Source organism: Cyclopterus lumpus, chromosome 21 (genome assembly GCF_009769545.1).
Source record: "Cyclopterus lumpus isolate fCycLum1 chromosome 21, fCycLum1.pri, whole genome shotgun sequence".
NCBI lineage: Eukaryota > Metazoa > Chordata > Actinopteri > Perciformes > Cyclopteridae > Cyclopterus > Cyclopterus lumpus.
In genome coordinates, this window is record NC_046986.1 from 21,984,456 (window position 1) to 21,999,455 (window position 15,000).

Consider the following 15,000-nt stretch of genomic DNA (forward strand, 5'->3'; position numbering starts at 1 on the left):
TCTCGGCGACGTTTCGGGCTGAGCGGTTCCTCCCGTTTTTTCGTCTTCCGGCCCCGCGCTCCGACAAAGAAAAGAAGAAGAATCTGTTTTTCGGGGTAAAAAACGGTCGCAGCCGCTAAAAGTCGAGCAAAAAGACCAATATTATTCCTCCAGAAAGATGATCTTGACCTAGTGCTGCGGCCCAGATGGTGAGCTTTATGCCCGAACAGCAGGCACAGTAACACTAATGTTCATAAACCGAAGCTGTGTGTGTGTGTGTGTGTGAGAGAGAGAGAGAGAGAGAGGGGGGGGGGGGGGGGGGAGGGGGGGGGGGGGGGGGGGAGGGGGGGCAGAGAGAAAGAGAGCAAGAGCAAGCGCCAGAGAAAGAGAGAGAGATTTATTGTCTCATCTGAGCCGCTGTACCTTGTATTGTCCTTTCAGCATCTGTTCTTCCACTGCTGCGGTCGCTCTCCATCTCAGGGGTCAGAGAGTCTGCGAGAAGAGAGGGATCACCGCCGTTAAACATCCTATCACGGCACCGCTCATTCAAAGAGCGCCGGGCCTTTTCTTCTCTTCTCTCTTTCGCGAGCTGCCTTATTATTGGACGGATTGTGCTCAGCATCCGTACTTGACTCATCACTTTGAATGCAGTATCCATTAAAGCCGCGGAGGCCCGGAAGTTCAAACGTTCACGGGAGAGTTGGCACTAAAATTGACACCAAAGTGTCAAAAAGGTGAAACTGTATTAAAATGATTCACTATTTTGGATTTCCTAGCTGGTCTCGTAACCCCGGCCTGTGGACTGCTGGTGGCTGGCTGGTTAGTTAGTTTGACATAATTCACCTGGACCCTATTTTAATAATCAACCGATGACTGACGCCTCTAAGTTTTGGACCTGTGAAGACGTCACCTTCGACTTTGAGGATGCTGAAGCCATATGGTCCCCCACCCCTTACACTTTGACAAACCCAGCCTCTTCTTTTTTTATTCGCTATTATAATCTATCAGACATTTCGCAAATGAAACCGATCCATGGAGGAACATACGGTGCAAATCTTGTTAGCATTAGAATGTGCCCCCCCCCCCACCACCACCACCAGATGTCTGAATGAGTGAAGTGTACAGGAGGAGTGTCTCACTGTGCAGCGTCTGACCGTTGAGTGACCGCATGCTGTCGGAGGGCGAGGGCTGCTTCAGAGTCTGCTCCACCTGCTCTCTCCTCTTGGACTCGTACTCCAGGGCCTCGTGGAGTTTCCTCTTGGCCTTCTTCTCCTTCTTCAGGCGCTTCTGAACGATCGCTGCGATGGGGAGGGAGAAGCGGCTTATTGCGAGAAGATAAGTGCACATTTTGTAAAAAAAGAAAAAATCAATTAAACCTAAATATTTCATAACATATAAAGATCCTCCTTCGTGAAAGACAATACTGGCTGCGCCTTAACAAACCGCTGGAGGGAATTCAAGCAAATTGAAACATTTATTGGGATATTTTTCACGAGTTTCTCTCATTAAACATAAACGACACGGTTAGCATATGAGGCCGATGCATTTAACATGAGACCGAGAGTGAGTTTCTCTAACTTAATGTGTATTACCAATTATGTCAACCGACTGAGCGCGCTAAGCAGATCGCTGTGTGTGTGTGTGTGTGTGTGTGTGTGTGTGTGTCCGCCCGTGTCGGCGTCGCAGTTAAGGAGACATTAAACATACATGCGGCGCCAGTGTTTGCACATTCAGGACCACTGTGAGAGGATAACACACATACACCCACACCCACACACACACACACACACACACACACACACACACACACACACACACACACACAGGATCCAGCACCGGGGCCAGTACCTCTGTTCTTCTGCTCCATGACGAGCTGCTTCTCCAGAGTCTCCCTGAGCTCCCGCTCTCTGAACAGCTCCATCTTCAGCTCCGTCTTCTCCAGCTGCACCTGCTTCTCCTGAGCGCGCGCGTTGTCGATAGCCACTTTGAGCAGGCCCTGCACACACACACACACACACAGATATATATATATATATATATATGAACACACAGAGATTGTATAGAAGGGATGGGGGGGGGAGCAGTGAAGTGATGTGGGCTATTTAAGAGGATGAAGTGACAGCAAACCACACAGAAAGTGTGTCACAGCACTTCTTTGAGTTGCCAACAGTGGCGAAGCGGGCCACGAGGGCCCAAACCAGACCGCTGCTGCATGGTTCCCTATTTCAGGCGCGTCGCCACCTTTACCTGTAGTCCTTTTTAATACGATGAAAATCTCACAGGATCTGGTGCCAGAGTCCTTGTAATAATTCTTCGTATCTCAAATAGCGATGGGCGACGGCAGAGCGCCGGGAGCGCCCGACCGCCTTCAGGTTACGGCGGGGAAATTGGGAGAGCAGATAGAACCGAACGGGAGAGCCAGGAAATGACGTAATCGTGGCGCCGAACGCGAGTATGAACAAAGCTTTAAATGTTTAGAGAGGAGGACGAGGAGGAGGAGGAGGAGGAGGAGGAGGAGGAGGAGGAGGAGGAGGAGGAGGGAAACGCCGCCACACTGAAGGTCGAGATGGAGCTCACCTCCTGGTCGAAGCTCCGGTCCGCTAAGTAGAGGGTAAGAGCTTTACAGGCAAGGGGTCAGCGTCTTTACTCGGCACACAGACTCTGCGCCTCTCCGACAGTTCTTGCTGGATTAGAAGCGATATAGAGAATAAAGTCTCTGTAGCACATTTTCAACCTCCTCACACGGCACAGCGCGAACGAATAACTGGAAGGACAAGTATCCCATCATGCATCAGCTGCATTATCGCCGCTCCTAACACACGCTCCTAACACACGCTCCTGTACACTACGCCAGTACAGTGCGCCGCCGCCATGTCTTTTTCGTCACAATTACTCCCCATCCACGGGGCAATTATATGAAATGCACTGGGCTATATCTTACTAATTGTCGATTTCTTTCTGACCCCAATTTAATTCTAAGTTTGCTTTATCCTAATTTTCCGCTCGGCTTCATTTTGTTGATTTGTACATAAATATCCAGCGCGCGGATCATTATCAAAGATGACTCGGTGGAGTGTTGGGAGCTCGCGACGGCTTTACTCTAATTACCACGCGGAGCCACGAGAGAAGAGGCAGGACGTGTGATGCCGGCGGTGCAAGTGCAACGAGAAGGGCAGCAGTGTGCACACATCATTACACTCAGACAGAAGGCAAATACATTCATCTTTCTGACTGGGGGGGCTCTGAGTAGACAGGTGGTGTTAAGGTATGCAGATATACAGTTGAGTGTATCTGTAGTCCTGATGTCCACGTTCAGACGAGCTCCTATAGAAGGACAATGACTTTTAGACCGGCATGTTTAAAAACACCTGCTTGGTTTTTGCTTCGGGCACAAATGGGAGTATTTTTTAACCAATTAGGTCCTCAAGCCTTGACGACAAAATGGATTGTTTGTGAGGAACTTCTATTTTGTGTCGATTTTGGCGGCCCCTGTGGACGAGAGTGGTAGTGTTCCCAAGTCCCTTTTAGAAAACCTCTCATTTGACTGCAGCAAGGGGTCTGACAGTCCGCTACACTCAGTCCTGGTTCTGGTTTCTCCCGGGCCTCCCTTCCCTCCAGCGGTCCCGGCAATACGGTCCCGGCTGGAGTGCAAAGCCGCATCTGGGTTCCCCCGCTAGAGTCTAAGCCGGACTCGTGTCTGGTGAGCACGGAATCCGACAACCATTAAGAATAACTACTCGCTGGTGGTCTCGTTTACTTATGTGGGTCATACGGGCATCCGTTTGAAATTGATTGATACCGTTTCATAACGACTTTCAAGTTATTCGCAGTAACTCCAAAGTTTGACCAAAACAGAAAAGAAATCTTCAATCAAGATTTCTTCGCAGCTTTGAAACACATCTTTTGTGGATGGAGTTTGCACAATTATCAAGGACAACAGCTGTTGAAGGCTTTGACAAAAAGAAAGCTTGTGTTAAGATATCTTGGTTAAGATATCCAAGGCCATGAGTGGGTAGTGTTTGGAAAGGATTGTGGGGAACAGTTTAATGGCAAAAGGGCCATTACGGTTAAAGAAAAGCGATGTTCTCTGTTTGAAGGAGACGCCGTCTGCATTGGGTATCCCGACCTCAACACTCTTACAGTGCGTGTTAACAAAGTCGCCCTGCTTCCTGCTGCCGGTAAACATGTCTGAAGCTGTTTAAACTAAACTACAAAGCAGTAAGCTTTATGGGAGAAGACCTTCTTTGAGCTCTAGTAAAAATTGGCCACATATTTCTGAAAGCGTATAGTATACCGTAGTAGTATAGAATTGGATAATGTTCCACTTTGGCGCCCCCAGGTGGTCGTTGAAACAAAGAAACTGTGGGCTAAGTTCAAAACACACACACACACACACACATAGCAGCTTGAACGTTTGTGAACCTGTTCTCCAGGCTCCCTTGGGGCCACCATGTGGGCGTGGCTACATTGGGTTTGGAAAAGGTGCCAAATGAGATCGTTCACTCCGTAAACCGCCAGCTGATGCAGAACTTGCTTGGCGTGTCCCACTCTACCTGTATGTTGGTGAGGAGAGTCTCTATTGACGACAGGCCGTCTGGGAAGAGGAATGGTGAGGGGAAGCCAGGGGGCAGGCCCTGGCCGGCCAATGACAACCTCTCGTAGCTGTCTCTTGCTGTCGGGGTGCACATCATGTTGTCCTCTGCAGGGAAACACAACAACATTGTAACTTGATTAATAATTCATAGCGCACCGCTTTGTGAAACCTGAAAACCCACTAAGCGGGAGAACATGCGAGTCGTATTTTTAATCCAACCAGTAGGGGGCGCCTGGCTAGATTATAGATCTCCTGCAGCCAATCACAGCTTAACCCGCCCTCCCCCGCTTCCTCCCAGACGATATAGTAGACTGACTAGCCCCCTCGGAGACCCCTTTGTATTGCTTCTTCTCAAGTGTGGGGTTAAACAATATCTACTGGGACATAAATCCAGCTCCCTCCCCCCCCCCATTTAAGAGATGTCATGCGGACTCTAAGATCAGAAGCAGGCCTGCGCTCCCAAACCCCAGAGGGCTCCGGGCTTCCTTTTGTGTACGCACGCACGGGTGCCTGTCAAACCTAAGATGACATCATCCTCCATTCATCACCGGCGGAGAGGGGTAGGGCCCTGCCATCTGCCGTCCAGCCTCTCTCCACCAGGCCTCGGAGGAGGAGGAGAGGGAGCCGGGGAGGGAGGCAGGCGAACCGGCAGACACAGATACAGCCTGGTCAAACTAAAACAGTATGTCTGACACATGTTTTCTCTTTTTTTTCTTCTTTTATCAAGCCAACAGTTTTGTAAGTGCTACCATCTTGCAGAGAGACGGTTTATTAAACACATCCAATCGAGAAAAAAAAGACAAAAAGAATAAAGGTCTCCGCAGGAAGTCTGCGCCATCAGCTGTTTAATTGTTAATTCCATAAAAAAGGGCAGGGGGGGGGGGGGGCGCAAAGCTTTATTTGTAGTGTGGAACCCTGGCTGCCTCGTGCACAGCACCTCTCTGCTCTCATCCAGTATTCATATCTGTTTATGTGGCAGGAGGAATCTTGTACAAACAGCGGAGTGGAGCCGAAGCAGCCCCCATGCCTCTGCCTCCCATCAATATTCACCGGCGCTCGCCAAGTGCCGGGAACAGCTGGTCTTACATTAATTAGTTTAAAGTATTTATTTCACCCATCCTCAGAGCAGATTGAGCAAAAACATTGGAGATTATTTCGAGCATCTGCAAATGCCCTGGAAACATCTCCGCGCCAAAAAGTCGAGTGTTAGGATTCACAGTTTAGGTTTGTAATTTGAAGAAAGATTTTTTTTCTTCCTTTCCCTCATTTTTCCTCTCCGAGAGGGAAAGGCAGTGAAATATGCACCGCTGAGTCCGTGGAGAGCGCAAACAACCTTTTCTCCTTTTTCTTTTGGAGTTCACTCCTGTTGATTAATTAGAATGGATGGTTGCCTAATGGACAAAAAATTGTTTATAATTTGACTTCATAAAAATAATGAATTGCCCACTTTTACGAAGCCACTCCCGTGCTAATTTGTTTTAGTTTGGCGCCGCCCTGCCTCCGCTTTGAGGTGGGCGTCCTGGGGTGGCAACGCAGCGCCCACTCTGCTTTACGCCGTGGCACGACATGAAAGTCCCATTTTATCTCAATAAAACCGCTAATCAAAGATCAAAAGCATTACAGTTGGCTCCGGCTCAGGTTGATATAGATGTATTGCGCGCATTATATGCATGCATCAACCACCTCCAATAAAATCACCATAACAACTAGAGACGTTAGTAGACCTCGGGGAAAGGTCTGCTGTTGTAGCTTTGTAATTGATTTGTACTGTAGGCACTTTGTCCCTTATTTAGTGTTGGCATTAATCATAAATCATTGCTTTAACAAACTCGGGCTTCCCACTCAGCAGGCCTCCCCTCCAACACAATGTCGGATCACACGGAATATGTGATGGCTTTGTTGCGGGGGGAAACAACCTGTCATGCTCTGAAAAAAAAGAGCAAACAGCGTGTTTTGTTCGACAGACTCCGACTGCAGTACAGCACCCCCTTGTCAGATAACATTTCCACCAGGAGCAGTGCATAAACACAGGCGTTTAAAAAAAAAGAAAAAGAGAGAAAAAAGGAATGGGAAGCTAATAAGTGACTAATTTAATCAATATAATCAAAACGGGCTTAATGAAACTCAGATGTAAATTCCAGCAGAACACGATCTAGATCTGTGGTTTCTGTAGCCCCCCCCCCCCCCCCCCCCCCCCCCCCGCCCCCCTCTTCATCATCTTCTTCTTCTTCTTCTTCTTCTCTGTGCTTGGCTGCGAATGCTGGCATGTGTTTGCATGTTTATTTCTCACCATTGCTCCGGAATCATTGACTTCAACTTAATTACAGCGACAGGCGCCGGAGTGATGGGGGCCGGGCGGAATGGAGTGCTCTGTTTCCAGGTGATATTTCTCCACTAGCGGGGCTGCCAACAGCAGCTGTGACAGCCTCTTGTGCTCAACCGCATGGTAAAGGTACAGTTAAGGCCCCCCCCCCCCCCTGCCCCCAGCGACTATGAAATACCGCGTGGAAAAACACTCGCAGGTCACCGCTGTCACAAATAACATTTCATGCACAACTGTTTCGGCGGATAATAGGAGCCACAAATAAAAATGGGAAGCTGTAAATACAATGCATTCTGAATGAAATGCCATAATTTAAAACAGCGCCCCTCCCCTCCCTCCCTCCCTCCCTCTCCGTCCTCCTCCACCCTGCTCTCAATAGCTGCAGAGGGAGTCCTTGACAGTGTGCTAGCAATGATGAATCACCTAGCCAGTTAATTTTCTCACTCCTCATGTGTTGTGCTGCTAAAACAGGGGCCCAGGAATTGACTTGACAAACTATGAATGTAAAAAATATCACTTGGAGGGATCTGGGCTTATCTGCAATTTACATGTTATTACATTTGTGTTGCAAGCAAGGCACTTGGACCTAGCCAAGCTGAGGCGGAAAAAAGAGAAAAAAAGAAAAGAGGAAAAGATGTGGCACATGATAACCGGAGATAAAACATGTCTAAAACCCACTTGAAAGCCTTTGAAATGTTTGATGGGAGAGTCGCGGGGAGCAGAGAGAGAGAGAGAGAGAAGCAGAGGGAAACTGGCCTGATTTAAAATGTGACAGACACACACGCGGCAATCTGTGGTAAATCTAGAAGAAACCTTGGGAAATTTAGCTGCAATCTCTGGATAAATAGCTGTAATTGACCTTGGGAGTTGAAAATGTGCCATATGTTTCTGGTTCCTGTGTTTGAAACTGGGTCCCTCAGGACATTTCAGCTGAGTCCTCGCACGGAAGGCAGCGGGAGGAAGAGGAAGGTACGGAGAGACACACAAAGAGAGAGAGAGAGAGAGAGGAGGAGGAGGAGGAGGAGGAGGAGGAAGAGAGAGGGACACCGGGAAAAAGGAGGAGATAGATGGTCGGAGACGGAAGACGGATGGATAGGTGAGGCTGAGGAAGAGCAGGCTGGAATAGAATGGGTGTGCAGAGAATGAAAGACTGACAGAGAGGAAGAGAGATAGGCGAGAGAGGGGAGAGTGTGTGTGGGGGGAGAAGGAGAGCGAGAGCAGAGGTACATTTGGCCAGCCAGTCAGTGTGATATATTGACAGGTGAAGCCTTTGTCCTTGCAAGCCGGTGTTCCTCCCAGCAGGAGGAACTGAATGCTAAACCTGCAGGTTGTCAGCGCGGCCCAACACAAAGCAAGGCGCCGCTTCTCACTGCACAATTACATTTGATTCGACCTGCCACGGGCTGCCGACGGCACGGCCTCCTTCAAATGGAGTAGTTATGACCTCTCGGACGGCCATTAGTCCGGCTAGCGCAGCATTATTGCACCTGCACTTAACTCGCCGCATTTGGAAAAAAAAAAAAAAACATCTTGTCGAGGGAAATATCTCGTCTTCTGGAACACATGCAGCGATGGGCGAAAAAAAAAAGTAGTTGCATGCAATTTGAGCACTTTAAAAAAACATGAGCCCAGCTTATCTCGCGAGTGATGTGTGCACTCTGAGAGGTCTTTCTGGCAGAATACACTCAGCTTCAGCTGTGTGACGGTTCAAAGCCGGAGCTCTCATAGTGTGTGAGAAGCTCATTTCAATAAATGTAGTTCTTGTTTTACGTCTCTCGCTGTAATCAAGTTTAATTTGTACTTGACAGTTCATAATAAAACTACTGCAGGGCTAGATTGCCTTGCAGGCACACCTCTCTTAAAGGGACAGTACACTGCAAAAAAAAAAATCAAGAATTAGTTTTGTTACCCTCACCTTTAGCGCTATTCATCAATCTAGATAGTTTTGGTGGGAGTTGCTGGAGATATCGTAGATAAGATCTCTAATATAACGGGACTGTGTGTCTAATGGTCGCTCAAGACAATCCACGGGAATCGTAGTAAGTTGGTTTCATGGAGGGACTAGTTTTTTACACCCTCCCTCAACTGTATCACCGCGCAGAAGGGGCAAGAGACTCGCTCGCACACGCAACAGCAGGAGGTGTGAACATCAACGGCGCCCCCCCCCGCCCCCCCCCCCCGGCTGAGTTGCTACGCCGGTTAGCGAAGCATTTCTCTGGCGACGTGCGCCGAGGAGTCCAATCATCTTAGAGAGATGGCGGACGTCTCCCCGGCTGATGATGCCCCCCTAACACTGTGCAACAGATTGATAAATAGCACTACTACGTGAGAGGAAAGTTATGGACCTGTGTGATGGATCCATACAAGACACATTCCTTTAAAATGACCATCACTTGCATATGCTGTGCATGTGTGTGTGTACACAGTGAAGAAAAAGAAAGATGTATGCAAACACAAACCCACACCCACACACATACACACAATCTCATTACACACACATGCACAGCACACAAACTAATGTGCCCTCATCACATTTAAGCTAATTTCCTTTTCATCACGGAGAGAGAAAAATGAGTGTTTGCTCCATCCCTGCTGGGGGACAAAGTCAAGAGCCCCGGTCGGTTGGGGCTAGATTAACAGGTAACATTTGGCTCCCACTCTCTTATCACAGCGTGAAAATCAAACCGCGTGGTCTTTTTTCCCCCTCCTTCTTCTCCTTCTTCTTCTTCTTTCCTCTCCCCTCTATCGCTCTCTCCTTCTCCCCTCCCTTAATGTTCACTTCACTTAGAGATGAAATCGCTTGCTGCACAAACCCATTTGGGGAGAGGAGAGAAGGTGAGCGGGATAATCAGGCTGGTCACTGGGCCGTGTTTCCTAAATGCTCTCCAAAACATTACTGTGCACAGGCATAAAATTAGCACCGGGGACCTTAAAATGTTGACATTTAGCATGACTTTTTGGAGAGTGACACCCTCATATTTTCTCGTAGGATATCATTAAATCTCAACTGCCCCGTGGCTGTGCCTTTTCCATTAATAACCAATTCGGTGTGTCACTTCTCCCTCTCGCTCCCTCTCCCTCTCTCTCTCTCACCTTTCTAAAGTAATGAGTCCATTGCTTTGCCTTAATAAATTGAATCGTATTCTCAAGGCCACGTGAAGATAGAGCCACAGATGGACAGGCTGCGCGGGAGGAAATAACCATAAATCCTTTACTGTCAGGAGAGGCGGCTTCCGGGGGTGAGAAAAGAAGACAGTCGCGATGCTCAATTGGGATCACGAGCGAGATGACAAAGACACAGTTAAAAGGTTGATTCTCTCTCTCTCTCTCTCTCTTTTAAAAGCTGTCCTTTCACCACCTTTTTTTTTGCTCCATCGCCGTCGCCGTTGCTGAGAAAACACCCGCTGATGATTAAATCCCACAATCCGATCAGGAATCCGGGCGATGGTACACAACGCGTTAACGCAACCCAGCACGCACATCATGCGTTTGGAGCGTGGATACAGCGTGCAATCACTAACGATTTTTTAATCCATTTGTTTTAATTGTTAGCTGGAAAAAGAGGAAGGGGGGGGGGGGGGCAGCAAGAGAAAGAGAGAGAGAGAGAGAGAGGGGGAGAGGGAGAGATGGAAACAGAGAGAGCAAGAGGCAAGGGAGCAGAATCCGTGTTGACTTCCATTCAGGAGGAAGATATCTTGTCTTTTTATGCGGCCCATGTCATATTTATTGCATAAAGGTCAGAGTGTTCATTTGTTCAAAGTCAGCGTTTTTCCCCCCTCTCTCTCTCCTCTCCTCCATGTAATAAATGCAGGGGGCTATGTCATTATCGGACCTCTGAGGATTACGGGCTTGGCTGACTGTGATGACTGCATAAAAGCATACAGGCATACTTTTGTTTCTGCCAGCACGCACCTTCAAATGAGCTCTTAAAAAGCGAAACGGCAGCGCAGACGAAATGGCCTTTTTTTCTTGCGCGGAGGGAGCGTCGCAGCGAGCGCAGGTAGAGGAGAGATAGATGGGGCGAGGCCGTTTAAAGGTCAGGGATCAAACCCCGCGTCCCGCGCTCACAGTCGAGTCCACCGGAGGCTCAGCGGCAGAAACGTAAACCAGTGGGATCGGAGAAAGAAAATGACTTGAATGGATTCCTGTAATTCACCTATTGAGCTGGAACTGTGGAGAGGATGACACTCGGGGAGGGGGACATGATAGCGAGGCACTTTGAAGGCGTTTAGATTGTCTTTGCGTATTGACCTCTGTTGACCGGGTCCGTCTATTGACAGAAGAATCCCAGAGATTAGACTGGCCTCGACTATTGATTGGGTATTGTGCCTGGATCATTCCCGTTTCATAAGGGGGGGAGGGGGATCATTTGCACTGTACACCCAACTAATCTCTCTGACCCACTAATCATCGAGCCATTTATCTCCCCCCCCCCCCCCCCCCCACACTCTTTGTTTAGTTCTCCTTTGTTTGGCATTTATTAATTCATTAGAGCAACTTGGCATGCAGCTTAACTTTCAGACGCGACTGGGGAGTCCTGCTAGCACCCGATAGCAGCGTGCATGCCGCTGGAATTCGCCACCGAATGTGCGCCCCCGACGGTCGCGGCGCACACGCCAATTACATATTGATAATTAAGCATTAAAACAAACAAACAGAGAAGAACCCCCCCCCCACCCCCACCCCCACCCCCCCCTCACTGGGTTTTTAATGGAGCAAGCATTAGCTTGGTGTGGTTGGCCAGATAGCCCGCCGCTAGATCAGAGCTTGGAAGGGGGGGGGGGGGTGGGACAGGAAGACACGTCGGTGTCATTGCCTGGCCTTGCAATCCTACAGGAAGAGAGGCTACGCTGCTGTTGCTAATCCAGAATGGATGTGATGAGCTGCTTTTAAATGACGGCCGGAGAACAAAAAAGAGGAAACGGGGGGGGGGGGGAGGGGGGGGGAAACTTTAAAAGGCCTGGCTTAGAAACACTTTCGCCAGCCTAAGCTCAACAAAAAAAATAAAATGGATGCAAATCCATTAGTAGCCCGGTTTTCACAGTTCTAAAAATACTTAAGGGGTTTTAATAGGACCGACGTGTTAAACGCGCGGAAATCTGTTTTGATAACATTATTCATAACACTGGCTCGGGCGCCGCGTGAATTAATAACACTTCATTTACAGAACGGAAGAAAGCTGTCATGGTATTTCCAGTTAAAGAGATTAATTTTTAAACACGTAATTGACAGGCCGGGGTTAGGCGGGATAAGCAACACGCTCCGTGAGGCTGCAGCTGCAAAGTCAAGGTGACTGGTATACTCGGAGAGAGAGAGGCTTTCACAAAAAAAGGGAAAGAAAAGCCGAATAGAGAGCAGATGAGGGAGGGAGCGGAGAGAATTAGTCCTCGAGCACTTCTCCCTCCGCCCCCTATTCTTCCTCTCTTTATTAGGAATGATTTACTCTCTCAGTGAAAGGATATAAAAGCTCAAGTATAGCGGCGTAATTATCGGCGAGTGAAAATTTAAAGGTTTGACTCACAATGTCCTCAAGTCGGCGAGCAGACTGCCAGGCGATAAGAGCGACTGTGTTTTCTCCTCCTCTTCCTTTTCCTCTCTCCCCGACGCGCAATCGGTGGTGTTTTATGGGCTTTGCCGAGGAGGAGCACACAAACAGTCTGTAAACATGATGGACTGTGGCGAACTGCGAGAGAGGCCCGGTGTTTACCTTGGCAGAGCTCGGCCCTGGCAGCAGCATGTCGGCGGCACCGCTTAATTACTGTTTACATGTAAATATTACAATTATACAAACAAACCCCACGGAAATGTCTCCAAAAGTACAGAAATACATATTCAGGGTCAACCTTATCTGTCGGCAACAGTTGCCCCGCCGCTCAGGTGCGAATTGTTTTGAATCGCAAATTTCCTCTCCTTCCCCGCATTGTACATAATCTTCATAATTGTTTAACGCCGTTGTCCAAGGGCATCCGGGTAAATGTGTGCCCGCGATCTGCATAATGGCAGATGCTCGGATATGTAAAGCGCACCGTGTGTTTTCTCGGAGAGGCGAAGACGAAGAAGAACAACAACCCCCCTCCGCCCCCCAAAAAAGAAGGTTATTGTTCAAAACAGGTTTTATCAGGAGTAAGAGCCGTGGTCATTAATGTCTCCAGTCGAGACCGTGAGAGATGATTGCAGACCTGCCTCTCCTGACTCTATACATATATAAATATATATAAAATATATATATATATATGTATACAGTATATATATATATATATATATATATATATATATTTATATAAGTAAATATATATATATATATATATATAAATATATATAAATATATAAACAGTATATATTAATATATAAATATATATATATATATATATATATATATATATATATAAATATATATATATAGTAGAGCACCGGTGCCTACTGTGCATCTCTGGTATGGCTGAGTAAAGCACTTGTTCATTTGCAGCGACGGGTAACATGAAACAGGCCTCAGCCTCCTGATGGACAGGGAGATTTCACCTTCGCCAGTGAATGATAATGCATTATTAAATTTGCCTCTCTGCTCACTAGATACACTTAGCTGACCACAGCATATTTATCTCCCCATCCGAGGCTCGCGTCTTGGCAGGAGAGAGCATTCTGTCACTTTTGAGGCATTTCAAAGATTAAAAAGAACCTCTCTCTTTTCAACGTCCCTAAAAGCATCCCCACCCCGCCCACCCCCGCCAACCCACCACCTTTTCAGTGAAATGTGATTAGCAGGGGGATGGTGTCACGCAATGGAACATTCATGAGAAGGGGGAGAACAAATATCCAAATGAACTCCCGTGTCCTCGAGGAATAGCCCCCTCTCTGCAGCATCAGCAATCCCTCTCCTTCTCTCTCTGGCGTGCGCACAGGGGGCCGCTGGAAATTTGATTGATCCTCTATTGAATTATTTTTTTGCACTCTTTCATTTCAACGGGACGCACTGACAAGTTGTTTGATCATAAAGCATTATTGTCTGCCAAGTCACATTTCAGGGTTGTGATGGCTAATGATCTTGCCTCCCGACTTAGGGAAAGACAGGTAGTCAGCATGTGTTTGAAGCCTGCAAACGCCAAGGACAGGGGGGGGGGGAGTAGCAAAACACTGCGCATTAAAGTCAGAAAGATGAAGAGAGAGAGAAGGAACGTATCAAACTTTTCTTTTAATGATACCGTCGATGTCGGTGAAATATTTACGCCGCGCGACTGATGCCTGAACTTTTACCGGACCCAAAGTCCCCCAACTTCCTTCTTTTTCTTTTTAAAACACAGCCAACGCAAAAAGGAGGAGCAGAACAAAGACTTCAAAGGACTGGAATCACCTTTTGTTGTGTTGTTGTTGCCCTATTTATCTTCTTTTTTTAAATACAGCCCCCTCTCTACATCAGTGTCCACAGGTCCTTGCCGAATGCAGCTGTATTTAATAGCCAATCCCCTCCCCCCCAACCTCCATCCCTCCATCAATCTGACTGGGCACCAGCCACCGGGCCCCTACTGTGGGCAGCATCCTGGCAAAGAGAAGGCGTGGCAAACCTTTGTCCACCGCGGTCAGATCGCTCAGCTGACAGCGGGCAGGGGGAGAAGGATGCACCTCCAGGTGGCACGACACCCCCCCCCCCCCCCATTGTGCTTGGGAGGACATTACGAGCGCATCTCCCATTGCGTCAACCAGGGTGTATAACGCTCAGCCGGCGGGGAGTTATATATATAAATATATATATTGTATTACCGAGAGTTAAAATGTGGTTTACGGAATCAGTTTCGCCGCCGCCGACTCGCCAGTCAGACATCTTTTTTGCGGTCCGTTTAAAAAAAGAAGAGACGTGGCGTGTTTTAACTGCAGGGGGAGAGCTGGGGGGGGGGGGGAATTAGTTTGTTGGCAAAGCGCTCAAACTGCCACATGGTATCTGCAGAATCGTGGACGACGTACATACATATGGCAAGTGTTTCAAACCCCCCCGCCCCCCAGGGAAATAAAATGATGTCAACTGTTTGATGTCCAAAGTGAGTTTACAGCCAAAGGCTTCCGTACCTTTCAAATCCCGCCCCCCTGTTTGTCAGCTACCTGCTGTTTTTCC

At 48.1% G+C, this 15,000-nt stretch overlaps 1 protein-coding gene across 11 annotated transcripts in view; it reads right to left on the bottom strand.

Moving 5' to 3' along the window:
* The window catches only part of dachd (dachshund d), a 94,250-nt gene that overhangs the window by 5,377 nt on the left and 73,873 nt on the right, over positions 1–15,000 (bottom strand). For 6 of the 11 annotated variants that reach the window (XM_034562357.1, XM_034562360.1, XM_034562361.1 and 3 more), the window contains 4 exons: positions 4,533–4,678; positions 1,828–1,975; positions 1,119–1,277; positions 403–471 (listed from right to left, as the gene is read on the bottom strand). In XM_034562357.1, the coding sequence (XP_034418248.1) occupies positions 403–471; positions 1,119–1,277; positions 1,828–1,975; positions 4,533–4,678 (522 nt within the window). The remainder of the gene's footprint in view (positions 1–402; positions 472–1,118; positions 1,278–1,827; positions 1,976–4,532; positions 4,679–15,000) is intronic. The other 5 variants (XM_034562363.1, XM_034562362.1, XM_034562359.1 and 2 more) reach the window with 1 other exon arrangement.